General features: G+C 38.4%; 1 protein-coding gene across 1 annotated transcript in view; it reads right to left on the bottom strand.

The window, feature by feature from the left end:
- Nucleotides 1–737: 737 nt before the first annotated feature.
- SH3BP5 (SH3 domain binding protein 5) overlaps nt 738–22,952 on the bottom strand; it is a 43,945-nt gene continuing 21,730 nt past the window's right edge. Inside the window, exons 3-9 of the mRNA XM_007433302.4 lie at nt 22,473–22,601; nt 11,356–11,520; nt 9,653–9,783; nt 8,140–8,182; nt 4,217–4,436; nt 2,695–2,952; nt 738–2,188 (exon numbers count right to left, since the gene is read on the bottom strand). Of these exons, the coding sequence (XP_007433364.1) occupies nt 2,007–2,188; nt 2,695–2,952; nt 4,217–4,436; nt 8,140–8,182; nt 9,653–9,783; nt 11,356–11,520; nt 22,473–22,601 (1,128 nt within the window). The 3' untranslated portion in view covers nt 738–2,006. The remainder of the gene's footprint in view (nt 2,189–2,694; nt 2,953–4,216; nt 4,437–8,139; nt 8,183–9,652; nt 9,784–11,355; nt 11,521–22,472; nt 22,602–22,952) is intronic.

Below are 22,952 nucleotides of genomic sequence, written 5' to 3'. Positions count from 1 at the left end.
TTACGGGGCACAGCAGCCATTGGGAAGGCATACTTTAGCCCTAGGGCTGTTTGAGGTTAAGGTAACTCCTCCCCTGCGCCTTACAAGCCATGTTGTCCAAACAGGAAGGGGACCAATAATTTCGTCTGGCGGCAACAGAGAAGTCCTCAGGTGGGCCTAGAGAAACAGGATTATACTATGCATTTGATTGTACTTTTTGTGCACCTCCCATTTTGTTTGCAGTGCTTTGAATGATAAGGCCACTCTGAATTTTTAAAAGTTTTCTACGGTGATGAATAGCTAGAGTGACAGTCTTCTTTATAGCAGGTCAGACATTGAAAATGGCCACTTCCTCCCTTGACTAAGATGTTGGCGATTGCTGGCAATGTGTAAGGTCAGAATTTACCCCAGGGGAATGATTAAATGTCATAACATCCAACAAAACAGCTTAATTTTGCATCATCTAACTCAGTGTTTCTCAACCTTGACAGCTTTAAGATGTGTGGACTTCAACTCCCAGAATTCCACAGCCAGCCATGCTGGCTGTGGAATTCTGGGAGTTGAAGTCCACACATCTTAAAGCTGTCAAGGTTGAGAAACACTGATCTAACTCATCATTTCTATAAAGGCATTCCCCAAACTTTGGATATTATTACATAAGTACCTACATACAGATACAAACTCACCACTAACACTTCTTACTTTATTAATTACCATTCCAGTTGACCCTTGCAAAGATCCTCAGTTGTAGCATAACCTAAACACATATGGAAGGCTTATGTATATTTGGAGAATGAATTTGTAAAGATTTAAAAATAATATTTAAAGATAACCATATCACGCGTGAAAACAAAAAGGGCAGAGGAGACATTGTAGTGTGAAATAATTTTTACATTTGTTTTCAGAATAGATATACACGCAACATAACAGGGACAAAATACAACAAAATTAAGCCAAGTAACAAAAAATGTAGGGAAGAGGGATATTGCTAATAGTAATGCTCAAAAATACGTTCATTAAATATGGCCTATGCCAATTTTAGAAATGCTAACTAGTAAAGCAACTCTATGCTTTTAACTATTTCTTATTATCATAAATACCAATTCAGTACTAGCTGTTGCTAACATGCTTCAGCTTCCTTTCCACCTTACTTAGCTTTTTACTTAATGGATACTAACTTCTAACTCTCTTTCACTACTCTAAAAATGCTATACTTAATAATGTAGAGATACTAGAAAGTACTCCCCACTTCAATCCTATGGCAACTATTCCATTCATGCACATTTCTCTTTTATACTTGGGGGAGGAGGGGGAATCTTCAGGTCCATGCTTAGTGATTATCATGATTGGTACTTCACAACAAAGTGGCATCCTACATGAATGATTCCACTGTCCATTTCATTTTGATCATAGTACATATAAACCAAAACTACCTCCCACCGCCACCCTCCCCACCCATGTAAAAAGCTAAAAGGATCCTGTGCATCAATATTAACATTTAAATTACCTTTGAGGTATAATGTATCAACACTCATGAATTCTGTAGGAAGACTGAAGGTATCTTAAGTTCTGTTACATGCAGCAGCTTCCTTTTGTAACCAAAAATATAATACAAGGTATTTCAAAGGATATGCCACTGGCGTCTCGGAATTTTATGGCATTAAACAGCAGCTCAATTCACAAACAGACACCAGCCAATCCTCCCAGACTTGGATTTGCCCTGAGTGCCTCAGTGGCACTGAACTTCACAGAGAAGTGGTGCTAGTTATTGCTTCTGCCAAACTGGTACAAAATGTCTTGACAAGGATTGCAAGGACAGCTGACGTTTGTGACAAATTTCTGTCCTGACCAAGATTTGTTTTATGTTTAATGCACACACATACTTCAGCCCTCAGCAATGATGTAACTCTTGGTGCAGTAAACGCTTAAAGTTTTGGCATGTATTAGTTATTGGCACAAGGTTCTGACAGTCAGAAAACATTTGTGTATAAATAAATTAGATTTCTCAGTAGCCCCCGGGCATTACTTCACCCAATTTGTACGATTTGTTTGTCTGCACAAATCCCATCTTTGACTTTCAGGCATTGTAGGGACAGTTGCTTCAACCTATTGTCCAGCACTGGGCCACTGGAAGAAGAGCTGCTGCCAACACTCCGGTTTTTATTCACTTTGTCAAGTATCTTGTTCTCAGCTCCTTCTGCCCTGTCACCTGTAAAGATGAGATGGAAAAGTTTTGTAGCTTTGGACTATGAAACAAGGGTAAACTTCCATAATATAATCACAACTTGGGTTGGATTCAGACTTAGCTTACAAAGTATGACTACCTCTAAATCCAATCCAAAAAGGTATTTCACCAATCACTAAACTTGGGAAATTTGGAGTAAACTATATGTCCTACCAATCTTGATTCCACTGCATTCCATTCTAATGTCCATCAAAACCATACGATTTTACCACAAGGCTTTATACTTTTTAGTGCAAATCTGGCTGGGAAGTTGCATACAAAATGCAGAGAAAGTTATCACCTTTCTTCATAATGTCCCTGATCATTTTGTTCCCTTTTCTATGCTTTCTTTACATCTACAATATCTTTTTGAAATATGGCAACAACACAGCATATACTATTCCCAAAGTAACATAACTCATATCTGTGTTGCTTACCCATTCTCTTATCTCTATGTGGTATTGATCTTTGCCTTCATCAATCCTACTTACCCCTTTCAATTTCGCATTCAGGAGAGGATGCCCCACTGCATTCACTGCGAGGTCCTAATAGAGGAAATACCCCAAATTCAGATAGCGATATAGGGCTAGACAAATCCAGGCTTCTAGGTCGAGTCACTGGAAGAAACTGAGCTGGTATATCAAAAGGGCTTGTTGGACCAGAACTGAAACTAGACAGAGACTGGGTTTCAGAGTCTTCTTCAGACACAAAGCTGCTGCAGTTGTCATCCTCAAACACTTCTGATGCCACTGTAAAAATGTTCAGAAAATTTTTATTAGCATTAACTAAGTAACTAACAAGCTTATAGGCTACCTCAATCACAACCCACTGAGCAAATACAATTCTCCCTCTCTAACTTGGATCAAAACAAAACAAAATCAACAAATCAACACTATGTTCCCCTGTTTGGGATTTTTGTTCCTCCATCCAAAATCACTGTTCCCAACTAGTACATTAATACTGATTCTCAACAATATATTAATAGTACTATCTCTTCTTGCCAAAAAGAAAAAAGCAAAGTCTACTTTGATATAAGCTCTGTTCTTGGTGACTTCATGAACATGTCCATGTAGTTTTCTTGGTAATAATATAAAGATGGTTTGTCATTCCCCTCCTCAACCAATCACTAAGGGCCAGCCATTAAGAAAACTGAGCTATCATAAAAATAACAGTCAGTTTATGTCTACGCTCATGTTTAAGTCATGTCATTTTCCAAAGGGAAGCCTCAGCTAGGGAATGATGAATACAAAAAGCCTGCACTTCATCCATTTTCAAAATATTAGCTATGTCCAGTGTCCACAGCCAGATCAAGACACCTGTTTTACTGAGAGGGAGAACTCATGGTGTCCCAATTTCTAGTCTGATGCCTTAATCACTACCCCAAACTGGTTCTTATATTTTTTAATAGGTGGGTGGGTAGGTAGGTAGGTAGATAGATAGATAGATACTGTAAGATAGATAGATATCTGTGCTAAATATTTTTAATGCAGGTTTTAAACCATTTTTAGTTTTGTTTTAAGAAACGGCTTTAAGAAAAATCAAAGGAAAAAACAGATTTGGCAAAATTTTACTGTCATTACAAAATAACTGAGGATGCTGCTTGTCCTGTCTTTCACTGTACAATCATCTCTCCAGGGATTTCCAGCCTTCCTGGTTTATCCCATTCTACTAAACCCGAGAAAAGCAACATGAAACTCCTCCCAAGGGACTTTCATCAGAGTCAAAGCATGGGAAACAACAGAGAGTTGTATAACAGAAAAAGTGAAAGCAGCACCCTCTCACAATGATCAACTTCAACCACGCCACCAAAAGAAATTCTAAAGTACCATGGTAATGGGGAAAAATGCTTGGCAAACTGGAAAATATTGTGACACTATATTAATTATAATTTTAGCCAGTTTCATATACTTGGCTCCTTCACATCAGGTATCTTTCTGACCAGCTCTTAGTTGTTGATACAACCTATGGACAAAATTGACATGGTCAAAGCTGTATACTTTTTCTACTACTTACTGGAAATATTATCTGACTCCAACTTGCATCCCAAAAGGTCTTCTACTGAAGTACTGTTGCCTTCAGCACCAACACCGCATCCTCTGGGTCCCATTGAGGAAGCTCGCCGCCTCTCATGGATCTCGTCAGAGATCATCTCCAAGTTCCTCAAGGCTGTTTTGTATTCACCCTTTGCCAAAGCCAATTTTGCTTGCAGATCATCCACTATCTTCTTTAATTGCTAATGAAGCAATCAGAAAGACTTCCTTACTCAAAGAAAAACTTTTAGTCATCCATATACTATAACATTACTTTTTTTTGGACAAGAAAAAGAAATCAATGAAGTCCCATAGATTTCAAGTGGAGAGAGACTTACATCTGGCACTAGGGACCTTCTAAAAAGCCCTTCAGCTTCCCCATAAAGCTGTTCACCCAAATAAACATGCTGTCACTATCCACTGATCTACAGAGAACAGAGCTCTACCTACTCTATTATTCAAACCCAGCATGTAGAATGAAATATTCTAAATTTAGAATAGCTTCCCCCAATTTCAGTGTATTGGACTTTGATTCCTTTGACTCATCAAGCATCACAATCCAAGGCCTTGTGGGATGATAAATTATGGGACTCTAAGTCCAATATCTATGGAGGATACCAGTTAAAGAAATCACCATGAAATGTGCCTTCACCTTTTGGTGCTGCTGGATCAGAGAAAGACACTTACATTTGACTGAAAGCTCATAGCTCAAACATACATACAATTTTGTGGATTATCGTGGCAGTTGGAGATGCTTTTCACCCTAGATATCTCCCTAACATTAGCATATAAAAGTCAACTGCGCACAATTCCATATTTGTGCAGATTAACTATTTTTTAGGAATTAGGACATTTCCATACTAAGAGCTACTACCCATTTCCCACAGCAAAATTTCCACCTCAGTGAAATATATTGCCTACATTCCCCATACAAGACAAATAACAGCAACTGCCCAATGGGAAAAAGAAGAGAAATCAACGCAGAAACTAGATTGTCCCCTTAGACTGCCCCCTTCTCTACAGAGTCAACTGTCCTACGAGAAGGACTTGCTGGTATTTCAGGATTTAGTGTTTTAATATGTTTTAAAATCTTGTCCAAGGCCCCCATCACCTGGAATAGGAAGGTGACCAAGGCCTTGGATAAGATTGCGCCCATGCGACCTCTCTTGACCCATCGAGCCCGATACTCCCTGTGGTTTACAGAGGAGTTGAGGGTTCTGAAAAGGAGTAAGAGATATCTAGAGCACCGCTGGAGGAAAACAAGGACCGAATCCGACCAAACGCAGGCTAGAGCTGCTATTAAGGCCTACCTTGTGGCAGTAAGAGCGGCAAAATGCCAACATTTCTCCGCTCTTATTGCATCTGCAGAATGCTGCCCAGCAGCCCTGTTTAAGATCACTTGATCTCTTCTGGGAAAGGTGGGCCCAGTGACCCACCTACAGGGCTGCACAGAGGAGATTTCTGGGCATCTGGTGGATAAAATCACTTGGATATGTTCCCAGTTGGATGCCAAGCATGTGGCATGGCCTGTGGAGATGCCTGGGGTACGTACGTACCCTGTTATCTGGAAACAGTTTGATCCTGTCGGACCTGAGGAAGTGGACATGGTCCTCCGGGCAATAAATGCCACCACCTGTCAATTAAATCCATGCCCCTCCTGGCTGGTTAAGGCAGCTCAGGAGGTGACATGTGGGTGGGTCCGGGTGATGGTGAATTCATCCTTGAAAGAGGGAGTGTTTCCAGCGGCCTTTAAAGAGGCAATGGTACACCCCCTCCTCAAGAAACCATCACTGGATCCCACCATACTGGACAATTTTCGTCCAGTTTCCCACCTTCCCTTTTTAGGGATGGTTTTTAGGGAAGGTGGTTGAGAAGGTGGTGGCATTGTAGCTCCAGAGGATCCTGGATGAAACAGATTATCTGGACCTTCTTCAGTCGGGTTTCAGACCCAGATTTGGGACTGAAACAGCATTGGTCACACTTTTGGATGATCTCTGGAGGGAGCAAGATGGGAATAGTGCATCCATCCTTGCTCTTCTTGACCTCTCAGCAGCTTTTGATACCATCAACCATGGTATCCTTTTGGGTCAGCTTGGGGAGTTGGGGGTGGGTGGCACAGTTTTGTGCTGGTTCACCTCCATCCTCCAAGGCCAGTCCAAATAGGTGTTGACAGGGAGCGAGAGGTCCAGCCCATGGCCCCTGCTTTGTGGGGTGCTGCAGGATTCAGTACATTCCCCGCTCCTTTTTACACATTGAACACTACACACTTTTACTACATGAAACCACTGGGCGAGATCATCTGCCACCATGGGATGAGGTATCATCAATATGCAGATGATACCTATTTATACATCTCCATCCCAGGTGATCTGAGTGATGCTGTTCCTACCCTTTTGCGGTGCCTGGAGGCTGTGGGGGTCTGGATGGAGAACAACAGGCTTCAACTGAACCCTGGTAAGATGGAGTGGCTGTGGGTTGGGGGCTCCTCTGTATCCAGAAGTTTACCATCTTTGGTTCTGGATGCGGTCGCACTACCCCAGACAGACCAGGTGTGTAATCTGGGGGTCCTCCTGGACTCACGACTCCTGCTTGAAGAGCAGGTGGCAGTCGTGGCCAGGAGGGCCTTTGCTCAACTACGTGTTGTGCACCAGTTACACCCTTTTCTAGATTGGGAGTCCCTCCAGTCAGTCACTCATGCCCTGGTCATCTCCCGCACAGACTATTGCAATGCGTTCTACATGGGGCTACCCTTGAAAAGTATCCAGAAGCTTCAGCTGGTTCAAAATGCAACTGCACAGGCAGTTTTAGGTGCCCCAAAGATGGCACATGTTACACCTTTGCTGAGCTGCATTGGGTCCCAGTTTGCTTCTGGGTCCGACTCAAGGTGTTGGTTATCACCTTTAAAGCCCTACATGGCATGGGACTGGGTTACCTGAGGGACCGTCTCACCCCCATTATATCTACCCGTCCCACCTGGTCAGGCACAGAGGGTATGCTACGGACCCCATTGTTGAAAGAATGTCGACTGGCAGGGTCCAGAAAAAGAGCCTTCTCTGCTATGGCCCCCGCCCTATGGAATACTCTTCCCCCAGAGGTGAGGCACACCCCAACTCTCTTGTCCTTCCAGAAAGCAGTCAAGACCTGGCTCTGCCAACTGGCTTGGGGCAAAAAAAGGGGCAACCAATTCTGGGGGTGGCTAGCACCTTGAAGATGCTCCCATATGTTAACATCTTACTGATCATCAACATCTTGGAAGATATTATTATTTGCATATGTCTGGTTTTATTCTATTTTTACTGTATTTTATATTGTTTTTATTGTATTTTAATTAATATTTATTGTTGTTTTATTGTGAACTGCCCAGAGTCACTTTTTCATGAGATGGGCGGTATCTAAATTTGAAATATAAATAAAATAAATAAAAATAATTGGACTTGGAAAGATCTGGCTCCTGAACAGGTGGTATAAAAATAATTATAACTAAACAAATAAACTTAATGTTGGGAATTCCTCCTCAAATTATTCCAAAGACGGTCATTCAAAGATTGGAATTCAATAATTCCAAAGACCTCTCATCTATACAGAATATTTCACATTCAGTATTTATCAAAGTTTCATCATTCTTAAAATGAGACAACTACCACAATTGCAGCAACAGGTTAAGGGTAAGATTTTTTTTCCACTGAAGTTTTTTTGGAGTCAGTTGGCCCTGAACTCAAACAAACAAACAAACAAACAGCACTGATGGGTAATGAAACATCTGCAAACAAATAACCTAGCTCAGAGAGCACTAAGGACTTCACAGTTCAACCCTAACCTACACATATTCTTTTCTATTGAATGAATGAATGAATGAATGAATGAATGAATGAATGAATGAATGAATGAATAAAATGTGATACATACCTCTAATTGTACATAATATTTTGCTTTGAGTTCAAAATAAGGCCTACAGGATTGGAGAATACAAGAAAACAACTGTATTATTACTGGTAGAACAACAAGATCCTCCTCCCTTCAGTTCCCATCCACTCAACCATCTACCATCTTGTTGATATAGAAAAACTAGCCATCCCGTTACTTCAATATGTGGAACTTGTTTATCCAAAACATAAGTCAGGGGTCCTTAAATACTGTGGTAATGAATTTGTGTGACACTCCCCACCCAAAAAACTAATGATTTCATTGGGCTTAGGGTTGGGCAGTAGATAAATATACCATGTGCTTTAAATTAAATTTAATCTATATATCACAGCGCACAGTTTCTCACACTGTCTAATGGAGCTTATGTGGGCAAAGTAATATAGAGAGTAAAGAAGATGGAGATGTGCAAGCTCCGTTGCCAAGGCAACAAGGCCTAAAACACTAAGTCCAGAACGTCCAGATAACATTCAGAAGTGTTCAAACAGACACCTCTCTAATTCACTGAACTATAAGAAGGAGTTGGAAGTAAAATACAATAAGACTTGCAAGATTCTGTTATAGCCAGTCTCGATAAAAGTAATTTTAGCCTTTCTGTGGAGTTGATTTCTTAGTGGGGCTGATAGCAAGGAGTGAAGCCTGGGGAATGTTGGAAATTCTCTGCCTGTACAAGGCAGATCAAGTTCAAATGAAACCCGATCCTCCTTGTACAGTTGCTTATGACCTCCCAGGGGGTTCCAACCCAGAGTCTGACAGCCCCTGTATTAAATTATTCCACTGTTACAATCGAGCAGTTTTGAATGTGGTTATCTAATACAATGCTGTCCTGTAACAGGAAAACCACTAAAACAATGCAATGTCTTTCAATTTTACCAGCCTCAAGCAATAATCCTGCTGCTGTATAATCGTACCAAGGGATGTTTTTAAACCCTCCTGAAAGGCATTGCAGGCACAAGATAGTAGCTCAAATTGTTAAACGAAGCACCAAAAGTCAGAGCCAGGCAGGATTCATCTAGTAGGTCTTTTTCACAGTGGCTAAGCCATAATGTAGTTTTCCTGTGGTTTTTCAGCCAACTGTTACTTTTTAAAACCATGGTTAAACCACAGCTTAAGCATGATGGGTGAAGCAAACCAATGATTCAGACCATTGGTCCAGAGAGCTCATAACTGTTAATTCAGACTGGCAGTAGCTTTTATGCAGGACTTTTTAAGCAAGACTTTTTCAAGTCCTATCTGGCAATGCCACAGATAAAACCTAGGATGATTTGCACTGAATCATACACTATGTTGCTGAGCTATGACCCCATAATATTTATTTCTGTTTGTGGTGCCTTCTGCATTTGTCTTGTATTGAGCATTTGGAAGGAGTCTGTGATTCAGGGCTGCCTTGATGGCCTCTTTATTAACTTTCCACAGTTTCCCAAGGTCCTATTTACATATGTAGGCTAATCACTCAGCAGTCACAATATCAAGTGATGCCTTGAAGGTTTAGACTTACTTGGATTTGTTGATAGCCCTTTTCAGCTTCTTCTCCAACTGTTTCATTCTGCCCATGGCAGCATTGTATTTGGCTGCCGTTTCTTTATGTACCAGCTCACTTCTAGTTTTTGTCTGCTCTGCCTCCATGACCTTTAAAAGGGGTAATGAAAATGTTTTTGAGTTTAAGCTACTATGTGCAAAGCTTGGTTTATTTTTTTATTATTATTATTACTGGTAACAATATTTCTCAAATGTCTCAATCCAAATACCTGGCAAAATAGCAAAACCACATAGAAAAAAAGAGGGCTCAGTAGATCTCAGTTGCAAATATCTTGCTATAATTTGTTAAGGTTGGAAACATCCCATTGGCCACTTGACTGAAATTCCATCAGTGTTACAAAAATGCAGAAAATGAGTAACTTCCGTGTAAAGAAACTCCAGACACATAATCATAAAATCATTGAGTTGGAAGAGTCCATTTAGGCCACCAAGTCCAAGTCCTTTTACTCTCACTTAATCATAAATAATGCCCAAAATCTGATTAACTATTAAACAATAATTACAAATCAATCCACCTAGTTCTCTGGAGAAAGCCCTGATGCTGGGAAAGGTGGAAGGAAAGAGAAGATGACCAGCAGCAGGGTGGAGGGATTCAGTTATTGTGGCTATGGGTGCACCGTTGAAAGACATGAAGGAACAGGTTAGGGACAGATCAACATGGAGAAAATTTATCCATGTGGTCACTATGAGTAAACACTGACTTGATGGTACTCAATCACAATCCAATAAAGTTTCATTTAATGTAAAATTCAACAACTCCTTTTAAAAGTAGTGGTAATAATTAGTAAAAAGAGAACCAGTTTGGTGTAGTGGTTAAGGCATCTGGCTAGAAACCAGGAGACCAGGAGTCCTAGCCCTGCCTTAGGCACAAAGCCAGCTGGGTGGCCTTGGGCCAGTCACTCTCTCTCAGCCCTAGGAAGAAGGTTATGGCAAACCATTTCTGAAATCTTGCCAAGAAAACTGCAAGGACTAGTCCAGGCAGTCTCCAAGAGTCAAAAGCTGACTCAAAGGCACCAAAATATAATAATTAGCTACAGAAGCTATGTGGCATTTGTCTGGAGGTTGAGTCATGGCAACTGGACTTCTTTTCTTTTGGTTTGATACATTTCGCTGCTTGTCCAAGCAGCTTCTTCAGTCTTGGACAAGCAGCGAAACGTATCAAACCAAAAGAATAGAATAGAATAGAATAGAATAGAATAGAATAGAATAGAATAGAATAGAATAGAATAGAATAGAATAGAATAGAATAGAATAGAATACTTTATTGGCCAAGTATGATTAGACATACAAGGAATTTGACTTCGATGCAAAAAACTCTCAGAGCTTCTCAGAAAAGAAGTCCAGTTGCCATGACTCAACCTCCAGATAATTCCGGCTGGATGACTGAGAATCTTCATCAAAATATGTGGCATTTGTTTATTTGTGCAATAGCAGGCCCAAAATACATAATTTTAATATGGATAGATTCAGCCTTCTTTACCTGTTATAGAAGTTAGAAAAGCTATATGCAAATAGTCTTTGCTGCTTTTCTCCTGGCATCTATGAATCAGCTGTCCCTGAAGTTAGTGATTGATACCTGTGCAATATCCTGTAAATTATCAACTCCATCTTCCTGCCTAAAATACTTAAAAATGGATAGAAAGAGTTAGCAATAGAGCCTACCCGCTGCGTAGCATGGTTGAGCATCTCTTGCCAGGCAGAATCAAACTGACGTTTATCATCTTCCAGCAGCCTCTGCTCTGCAAGAGAAATGGTTTCCTTAGCAGCCCGTAGCACCTCTGTTGCTCTCTGGAAATCTTGCGTTGCTTTCTGAGCTTCTAGCTGAGCCTACAATGAAAGATTTAACCAAATTGGTCAAGTACATTAGAAGGAAAGAGATAAATAATACCCAGTGACTTTTTCTTCTGATTTTCATTTGCTGATCTTAAATGGCAATAGTGGGAAATGTTTGCTTGTCTAAATTTAAACTAAATATCAGTATACATAAATTAAGAACTGTATTATTTTATAGTATTTGTATATACATACATTCTTCCCTTTAGAAGTAAGCAGTTCAATAGCAGTAGTAAGTAAAAGAAATTGGAGCAAGAGAAAAAGGAAAGGAAAGGAAATCTAACTAAATCTAGTTTACACCAATCCTATTCAATATATCTTTCCATACTTTTCGACCCTTTTAAATCATCCTTGCTTCCATCTCTGATTCATAATAGTTTTTTGAACTCATCGGTCTCTTTTTTCAGAATTTCATAAATTCCATTCAATCAAAATATTCTTAGTGTCTCTCTTTCTCTCAGTCCATTCACTCTTCCTATATATATTTCTCTTACGATTCCATCTTCATTCATTCTCTCTATATGACCAAACCACCTCAGTGTTTGATATTGGACATACTGGTCTTCGATCCACATTCATTCATCTCCCATACATCCTGACCATCTCTTCTTCTTTTACCACACACACCTTTTAGGTAACTCAATCTCACTTTATGTATCTCTTGAAATGCCCCTCATTTGCATATAACAAAGTGGGCAGAAGCACACACAAACACAGCAATTTTCACTTCTTTTGACATTCATTTTTCACAAAAGTCTACATGCTATCAACTATCCTTCTACCAGCATTTGCCAATCTTAAAATGTCTACATCCAGTCTCCCCTCTTTAATAAACATTCAATCAAGGTACACAGATGCATACACTGTCACCTTTCCCTTTGCATAAAAGAACATTACTGGTATTCTTCCAACCATCAGGCACAGATGCAGTCTTCATACAAAAGTCAAATAAGTCATACAGTCACTCCATAAGCAAACCACATCCATATTTTAATATATCTCCAGTTACAAATGTGTTTCAAACTCAAGCTTTTTGAATTTGAAACTTTTTACATACTCCTAGGAATCTGACCATAATTAACTGCAATGACCATTTTTATTGATTGAAGAACTTCATTCTGCTCACATGTAACTTTCCCCATCTCATCATATCATCATTAAACTGATTCATGTCAATCACAGCTTGCTTGTTTCGGTGTTGTAACTGTTGTCCCTAAAAACTTATAAGTTATTCTGTAGTTTCACTTCAGCATATCCAAAAGACATGTCATATAGGATGCTGTATGTTAGGGCTGAACCAGCCTCTCTTCACATTTTGATGATAAGCTCCCTTTCTTCCCTGTCAGAAAATGAGACCGAGTCATGGGTGCAAGTTGCTTGGTCAAACAGTTAAGTTAATGTTTTTTAAAATATTCTATTTTACTTGATTTTAAACTACCATTTTCCAGCTATAGATGCTAGCTAATTAACAGTCTCTGGTTTCATTAGCAGAAAAAGACATGTAGGATTTTTTCAAGGTCATGTGCTCATTTACCTAGTCAAGTCTTGTTGCTAAGACACCAAGCAGAGCGCAGAAGACCTTATTTTAGAACATCACTTTCCTAATAAATTAAGAGCAATCTTTTCTATCTTCCACTCTTTAGACCCAGATTTAGCTGTATATAAAGCAGGGCCATTAAAATCAACAAGATTTAAGACAGTCATTATTATTTAAATCCTATTTAAGTAATAATGTTTAATATTTAGAGCAGTTAATAAAGTCCTACTAACTATTCTAAATATCGGTAAACCTTGATCCATTCTTCTATCTTCTAACATTGGAATTTGTTTGTAGAAACATACAATGCAAAATTAAGCAGATCTTGCTACAAACCCACCAACTTAATTACTTAGTAATTGGGGAGGATTTCATTAATGTAGGAGTGGGGAAGCTTTGGCCCTCCAGACGTTGCTAAACTATGATGTCTAAATAATGTCAGTCTTTATGACAAAATACCCCTTGTTAGCACTTTGCTGAGAAAGTCACTATCAGTCACATTATTGATAAATAAGTATCCAGCTGTCTGCCATTGCTAAGTTCCCATTTAATGGCCCTTCTCACTTTCCTTTGGCTCCTCTCTGCTTTGTATCTACTGATAGCATCATTTCTTGATGAAATGTTTCAACACAATTATCATAACTGACATTTTCTGCTAATCTATGTAACATTAATCCAGACACTTAATCTTGAGAAGTACAATGCAAAACAAGCTTTTATAAAGGAGAAAAAGACCAGCACATAAGAAGAAGAGGATTTGCAGCTGTACATTCCACATGTTGGATGTCTTTCTATGTCAAGAGCCAACACACATAGCAACTTGTATTAGGATTATGCAGATTCTTGGATGAGGCCCTGTGCTCACATGTCACCACTGCTTTGGACCATAACACAAAAGCATGAAGTAACTGCAGATATTTGAAGGTTTGGCATAGCTGCTTTGTAGCTCTCTTGGAGTCTTCTATGCAAAGTGGGGTTAACAGTTCTGCACAGACCTAACTTGTATGCATGTAGGATCAGTACATATGATTTAAAATCCAGGCCCCTTATCACACAGGCAGCACCAAGGCACGCAAAAGTTGGCTATATGCTATCTCAACAGGTCAGGCACAGGACAACACTTACTGACTGTAATGGAGATCATATGACTGAAGGACAGCACCATCATAACTTCGAACAGTTGCTGAACGAATAATCCTCAGTAAGTGAGGATTACCTGTATTTAAAACACCTATATCTACAATTTGAATGACTGACACGTCTTGCAAGAAAGTTGGCATTCTTTAAAAAATTTCCCCAATATTCCTTGCTGCTATAGTAACCATCACCAAATACTAGTGCCAGGGTGGTGATTTGGTTTTCTGCAGTATTACTTGGGCATTCACTTGACTTTTGAAAAAGATATTTAAATACAAACAACTAGGAAGCTTGCAACACTGTATTCCAACATTGCCTTTCGGTCTCAAAAGATCCTACTGGGATGATAGACACATCCTGGGGGGCTAATTAGTCTTCTTGTAAATAAGGAACAGAGCTAGCAAAATGATTGTTTCTGATCCCATCTCTGTTCTATTTTTATACCATGGAGATCTAAGCTAAGCTCTATACCATGGAGATCTAATCAAACTCATCATCATCTATGTTTGCACAATATTCTAAATCATAGTTTGCCCACGGTTTATTAAATAAACTATAATCTACTGGATTTATACAGCAGGTTAAGTCATAGTAATTTACCAAATCACAATGGCTGCATTTATGTAACAAATTGAGCCCAGACTAAATAAACCACATTATGGATTAGCACAATTAAGATTTGAATCTTGCCTTTATTTAATTCTTTAGTTACTAGCAAAGCATAGGAGACAATCAATATCTGGTTGTCCAGGTGTTTATTTGTTAGATTTATATCCCATTTTCATTCAGGAGCTCAAATTATGACAAACCATTTAAAATTGTCTTTCCTAAATACTACTTTAGGCTAAATAATTTGAGATTGTCTAATTGAACTTCCAGCATTCTGGTATTAGTTATTCCCTCTCTGCAGTATAAATATTGAACACTCACCATGCAAAAGGTCCCAAAGCATAGTAATATTTTTATATCAAATTTTTAAAAAGGCACAGAAGCAACCACCCAACTTAGTAAATTTTAATTTAGTAACCCATTACTCTCACTCTGTGATTTAAAATAATATTAGATGATGCAGTAAGCCACCTTATGTACCAAGCATTATCTTCTAATCACTTAATTCTATTGCTCCTTCCTTCCTTCCTTCCTTCCTTCCTTCCTTCCTTCCTTCCTTCCTTCCTTCCTTCCAACAATAGAATTACAGAACTTGTATAACCAGTGGCTTTCCAAATAAGGGAGTTCCCCAGAAACATGTCAGGCTTAAATATATCATGTGGGTCCATGAGCAGGCATGTGTACATGTGTGAGTGTGCATGTAGGTGCATGTGTATATATATAAAAATACTAATCAAACCACATTCCAAAAAATCTACTAAGCAAACAAGTTTTTTTATAACCACAATTCAGAGAACAAGGCTATTATTTGCATCCAATAGTATTGCTGAATTGCCAATATAGTGTAGTAATTAAGCTGTTAAACTTGGAATAAGGCGATCCAAATTCAAGTCACTTCACCATGAAGCTCATTGGGACACTTGGCCTCAGTCACTCTCTCGGTTCAACCCATCACACAGAGTTGTTATTGCAAGGGATAAAAGTAGGAGAAGCTACCATGTTCACTGCCTGGTGCTCCCAAGGAAAAGGTGGCATATAAATGCAGTAATAATAAGTTACTGATTGAGTTTTTAAAAAGTGCTTAGCAGAGGCAAAGTACTTGCTGTATGGACAGCTAGATCAGCGGCTTAGCTTTGCCCACTTTGCTAAAATTATTCAGTAACTAAGAATTTCCTCACTCTAACATAGAGGGTCAGGGTGCACCAACCACATTTTCACAGAACTTTAGTAGCAGCAGGAACAAACTGATGTTGCCAGCAAAAATCAGTGGCCTGGTGGAGGGATAGCTTTAGGACCTACACAAACCTTCTGGGTGGATGTATACGGCTCACAACTTCTGCACTAACGAAATGGTCCAAATAGTGTCAGTACATTATGTTCACATCATGATATGGACAATATAAAAATGTCTCCAAGATACATACATTTGCGTATATATAGTGTTATAGTTCATCTGATTCACAAAGTCTGCTCAGTGTCCGAACAAATTTCACAAGAGGATAAATTGAAAAACATCCCATAATATTATCGGGAACGATATCAGGAACCATTCCAGAATACTTTGCGCCACAACAGCAGTTCATACGGTTCATATAGTCATAGTGTTTTTTTAAAAAATCCAAAGTTGTATAGAAAGTGCCTAAAGACAACTTTTCCCACAAACAAAAGTTCATAGGTTACTGATGTAAGAGTTACCACAACTGACAGGAGACAGAGGCTATTCATTTAAAGTTACAAGCAAGGAACCAAATGTTTGCTTAAGTATTAGCAGCCTATACAACGTACAGTCATTATTCCCAAGGTTTTGTTTTATTCACATGATTACCAACAGACACACAGATAATGTACAAAGCAAGCAAGAATGTCCTGTGATATGTGCTTCTTACTGACATTTTTATATCTTCTGACTGCAACTGCTGCCTGATAAAACATTTACCCTCGATAGCCTACTTATACCTACATATTTTGCTCACAGCCAAGACCTGACTGAACAGAAAAGGATTCTCGTGGAAAAATAATTTCTAATGAAAAAGCTGAAAACTAGAAAACAAGAATGATGTTCTTAAAGCAGAACATAATAGGATGATTCCTAAACAAATGGCCTGTGCAACAAAAAATGATGATTCCTAAACAAAACTTCCCTGTGGATCAAACACAAAAAAGAATGCTAACTGGTCTGGCCAGTATGAGAAACATTGCTCAATGTCCAGCAGCTCATCTTTTCCCAGAAATGAAGAGCAGTTACTTCAGTTTGATTCCTCCCCACTGAATATATTTTGGTGAATTCTTTTTTAATTTGCTAAAAAATAATCATACAATTTTATTTTAGCTCTCCTAATACACACACTTTTTACTGAATTCTGCCAAATATGCATTTTTTTAAATGCATTCTATTTTCCCCATATAATAATTTTCACTAAGTTTGTGTGCAGTTTTCTCTGATTTTAATGTAGAACTGCATTGCAAATTTGTTTGCTAAGTTTTGCTCATTTGAAAGGGGAACTTATTTCAGTTAATACTTTGGCTCGATAGTACAACATGGGGTAAATTCATAATAAGAGACAAATTGAGTAAAAATTTTCTTCTCTACCAGTTCTCATGCACAAGTTATGCCACACGGCCATTTCATTTCCACCCAGTCCACCATTTTAGGCAGTGTTGTCCAAACTTGGCCACTTTAAGATGAGTGGACTTCAACTCCCAGAATTCCCCAGCCAGCCATGCTGGCTGGGGAATTCTGGGAGTTGAAGTCCACTTGTCTTAAAGTGGCCAAGTTTGGACAACACTGGTTTTAGGCATAACTGCAACTCACTTTCACCATAAACATTATGTATAAATGCCTAAAAGTGGGTATTTTGTTTTTAAAGCCTTAGAAAGAACAAACTACTTCTTAAAAAAAAAACTAGAACTCTAATCAAATAATGCAAATGCTCAATTGCAGTTATAACTGAAAGCTGATTTGTCAGATTTTCCCCTCATTTGACTGGAGAGTTCTTTTTTAGACTACTCCAGTTCTGAAACATGTGTTCCTTTGATCCCAAGATTAAAGTACAACACATGCTGAGATGATAGGAATATAGGTAGCATATTTGGATTCCATCAACTGGTTTAACATTATACTGTAATTATTTTAATACCCATAATTATTCATCACACTTGCCAACTTTTATGTTATCTTTTATATTTTATTGAATTGACTGTAATTTCTTTGATTGCTGTGAGCCACCCAGAGTTGTAGAGAGTCAGGCTTCTTCTTCTTCTTCTTCTTCTTCTTCTTCTTCTTCTTCTTCTTCTTCTTCTTCTTCTTCTTCTTCTTCTTCTTCTTCTTACTACTACTACTACTACTACTACTACTACTACTACTGTACAACACCTCAGAACTTTTCACTAGCATATGTAATCTCAATCATCTTTTATACAAAACCCATTTGCTCCACAGGAGATCACAAAGGCTGAAAGTTAGCATGACTTGTCAATCTAATGACTTCAGGGTAGCAGAGAAATTTGAACCAATGGCTTCTTCACAGTTCAATCGTTGCTATTACGCTGCATTCATGTACAGTGCTGTAATTCTAAAAGTCATTTTCTTAAAAGCAGTTTTCATGGAAATCAGTCAGGTGCACATAAATGTATAAAGATGATGCATTTAAATAAATAGAGCCAAAGATTAGGATACAAAGATATGAACACAGCAACAATTCATCCAAATATATCATCCATAAAATTAATGAATCAAGAGTGTAATCAGTTACCTAACAATAAACAAGGATCCCTGTTACTCACATTATATATTGTATTTACATTGCCTTGTTCTTATAAGTTACCAAAAACAGATCTTATTGACACAAACAGACCTTTGAGAAAGTTGAATAGAAAGTTAATAATCTGCCTAAAAAGCCATTTTAAGAAAATGTTTCAACAAGGGAAAACCTTGATGTGAATAGAAAAGACCTTGTGCCTCATATTCCATACTAGCTGAAAGGGCAACATCAGAAGCCTCCAGCAGCCAGTTGTGAGTCATTTTATTCCAAATGACACAGACCCATATCAGATGTGATTTGTGATGCCACACAGCTCCTAAATAAATCTGGAGAAAAGAGTATGTTTATGCTGCAATTCTAAGCAGACTTGCCAAACATTAAGTCCCATGAACCTTATGAGACGTAAGTCTAACATTGGCCTGACAGAGTCTCTAGGACAGTGTTTCTCAACCCTGGCAGCTTGAAAATGTATGGACTTCTACTTCCAGAATTCCCCAGCCAGGCTGGCTGGGGAATTCTGGGAGTGGAAGTCCACACATCTTCAAGCTGCCAAGGTTGAGAAACACTGACCTAGGTACTATAGAAGCCTTTCAGCATCTCTGAAGCAGCCTTGAGGCTATGTTAATAATTTTGTTTTAATAAACAGGAAGCAATGGATTTGATTAATAGAAGAAAGCAGTTATACAGCAGGGCTGGAAGCCAATGAAATGCAATCTGTTAAGGCTGAAACAAGACAGGAAGTATCACAGAGTATTTTTAATAAATTATGAAGGATGTCATCACCCTGTGTTGATTGTATAGATACGTGAAATGGCTGCTGTGAAAATTTTTCTTTTCCAAATCAAGTGATGATCCCTCCTCAGAAAATCAACACCTCTTCTCCAATTAGTAACTTCCACAGTTTAGAGACAGGAAACCATTTCTCTCCCCTCAGCAATTTTTAATCAGGCCTGGTTTCCGTTCTCCTAGAATTCCACACTGTGCTTGAATTGGATGTATATCAAGTCACCCAAGGAGGTTCCTCAAGCGGATATGGTTTCAAACATTGACAGAGGTTCACTTTATTAAGCTACTGCTATGCATGCATCAAGCAAGCTCCAAAACATTTGATGTCCTGCTTCCAGTTTAACTAAGGAGGGTACCCAGGTGATAGTACTGTATGGGGTTTAAGTACTTTTAAGTAACCTTTGAGGATCACTGTGAAGTGCAGGTCCTAAGGGAGCCATAAATAATTGAATGGTCATATAAATGAAGAGGCCAAGACAGAAGTGTTTAAACTTTACAGTTATTCTCCACTAGAAGCAGTGTCAGATTTAAAAACAGTTATCATTTATGATAGCAAGCCCGGAAGAAATACACTCCTAAGGGAGCACCCACCAGATGGGCTATACTGTAAATCTCAGGACATGGAGGGTACCAGATTGACAAAGGCTGCCCTAGCTTATGAAAATTAAAGAATGATCTGAGAAGATGTGATCATAGAAAGAAAAATGTATTGTGGAAAAAACTGTGTCAGATCAACTGTATTTGCCACATTTGTGTAGCCTAATGAAATGGAGAACTCTACAAATTGCCAGACTCTCTGATTTGTATGTGTTAGATAGGAACCTTTCCTGTACCTATCCAATAAGCATATAACTATTAGTTGTAGCACACTTCTACTCTACTGCTTTGGAGCTCCGCTGCTGTGGGAAGCTAAACTTGACTGCCGCAAGGAAGAAACAATATTTATGGCAGTGCATCTCCTATAAATGCACAGAATTCCCATCATGGCCAGTAACATACAGAGACAGGCATTAGAGAGTCATTCCACTGATTTAAGTGAAAGACTATTTGAGCTCTGACAAAACAATAATTTGTGGTGGCATTACAACCATTCTAGCATTTTATTATAGCTAGTCATTAAAAGCTATAATAATATAATGTATAATATTAAGAACTGATACCTTAGTATTCTTCGTCTTTCTTTCCTTCTCTATTTTTCCTACTATGTCACATCTTTTTATATTATCATTCCAAGTGGAGGGACTGCTCTTTTTATGGTTTCTATAAACCAGGCTGGGAGAATTTCCTGCTCAAAAGGAGGGTAAATATGCCTTAAATAAACAGCTTAACACATTGGGAAGGGACTGGTTTAGGAAAGATTACAGTAAATGTTTATTTTCAGTTACAGCTTTGGTGGGATTGCCTAAATAACAGACTTTCTATGAGCTGAGTTATAAAAATATGTACACCATGTGTAGAATAAATATATATACATTCTTTCTGTTCCTATAACAACTGGGGAAACTTGTTATAAGTTATGTTTACATACTTAGATATAAAGATAACATACTGAAAAGTAAATCACCATTATTTACTGCCTTGTTGCCAGGGGTTGCTAAAAGAGAAAGAGTAACTTATTTAAAACCCATGAGTTCACAACAGAAGAAATATCAGAGACATTCTAGTTCATAGCTTAGAGTCTGAGCACTTAAGCTAGCTCCTAATGGATTTTGATGGTACCTCCTTCTACCATTCAACAATACCTATCTCCTCCATTCAACAATATGCATGTATTCCCTGGATCCAAAACTGTCTTTTTCATGAGGCAAAGAAAATACTCAAGAGGCCACTCTGTGGATTCTGAACAATTCAAGAGACATCACCGCACCAGAAAAGTCAATCTATTGTTTTACTGGAAATGGGCCAACTCTGTGGCAATAACCCAGTCTGAGTACAACTCTACAATTTTCACCGATATAGGATTATTTTTCCCCAAACTAATGTGCACGATAGTACAATCCATGTCATTACTTCATTTGATGCAAATGCTACAAAAGGTGGTACTTTAATGAATATACAGATTTTATTGCTGAATTATTAGTCCAGGGCTTTTAAATTAAATTTAAATTAAATTTAAATTAGTCAGGGCTGAAGAAATTTCTGTGTATGATTAGAGTCCCTAACTGAAAAAGATCTCAGGGCACAGAAAGAAAGTTCTGTAGTTTTTAGGCTATACTACGGATGCATAAAAGTCAGGCATGAACAAACTGGCTCCCAATGAACCACCATGCATTCTTCCAACTTTTGAAAAGGCAACAAGATCAGAACAGCTACAGATTTACCAAGAGACAGACAATATGGATTAGACTTTTTATCTTTGGAGAAATCAACTAGAGAAAAGGTCACAACTTGTCTCTTCTGCAGAGTCTGCAGAATAAGTAACAAACACAGAGAAGAGTAAATGGATAATTAACAAGTATATTTGGGTTGGCAGTATTCCTAATACATTTTAGAAGCCGATCCTGGGAGCTAGCTTTAGAAAGACTTCAAAAATGATGTATAAGGCAATAATAGGCCCGCTTCGAAGGCTCACATTCAGTCTGTGCCAATTCAGTTTTTTGTCAGCTCAGTTGGAAGGCTGCAGTATTTTTAGACTGGCTATCACAGGTTAAGTGAATCCACCCTCAATTCCAGTGTATGAAAAAGAATCATTTAGGTAATATCACCATTATTTTTGTTTCCCCTTCTCTTCTTTTTAGAGGAAGGAAATTCTATATTACAGCTTTCTATAAGTCAAAACGAAAGAGAGACACAAATTCCAAAGCCAAGAATTGATTCTATTGTGATGCATTTACAATAGCTGCAATGAAGAAACACAAATACAGTAGATTGCTAGAAATTTGCAGAGATAATTAAGCCTTTTAATAGATAAGATCTGGGTGGGTGGTATTCACCACACTTGAAAGGAGAAAAAGGTCATTGTCCCATAGCAAGCACACAGTTGAAATACCCATCATGGCATCAAAGACATATAGATCATGTGCTATGAATGATACCATTGTGCTTTTATTGTGCCTCTATAACTAAAATTGTACTCCAATAAACTAATTGCATAGTTTTTTCAGTTATGTTCTTACCTGCCTGGCAACCCTTCGGGCTTCCCAGTAAGGCTTTGAATCTTCTACAGCTTTCCCAATCTTCTTCACAAGTTCATCCAGTTTTATTGTAGCTTCAACCAGAATGGAACGGAATTTCTGACGTGCATCCTACAAAGAAAAAGACAACAAACATACTAATACATGTTCCTCACAGGTCATTAGCAATTAACTAAGTTGATTTAGGTAAAACTAGAGTTAGTTACCTTGCAGAACAATATTTATGTAACTCAATTTCAGAGTTAATAAAAATCAATGAAAACCTGAGATAGTGCCAAAACTAATATATTATACTTCCCAACTTTACTAAATTTTTAACATTTTCTGACACAACCTGACCTGAACGGAGATAGACTTTTAAAAAGTTGTGTGTCTTTGTTCACTTAATCAAGTAATCTTCACTGACCTTTAATCTAAATAAAAAGCCATATTTCACATCTGCTTTGCCCCTGGGCCTCAACT

Source organism: Python bivittatus, unplaced genomic scaffold, assembly GCF_059951505.1.
Source record: "Python bivittatus isolate LINGU-HERP-01145 unplaced genomic scaffold, Pbiv_v1 ctg000610_np1212, whole genome shotgun sequence".
Lineage (NCBI taxonomy): Eukaryota > Metazoa > Chordata > Lepidosauria > Squamata > Pythonidae > Python > Python bivittatus.
This window is presented reverse-complemented; position numbering and strand designations above follow the sequence as displayed.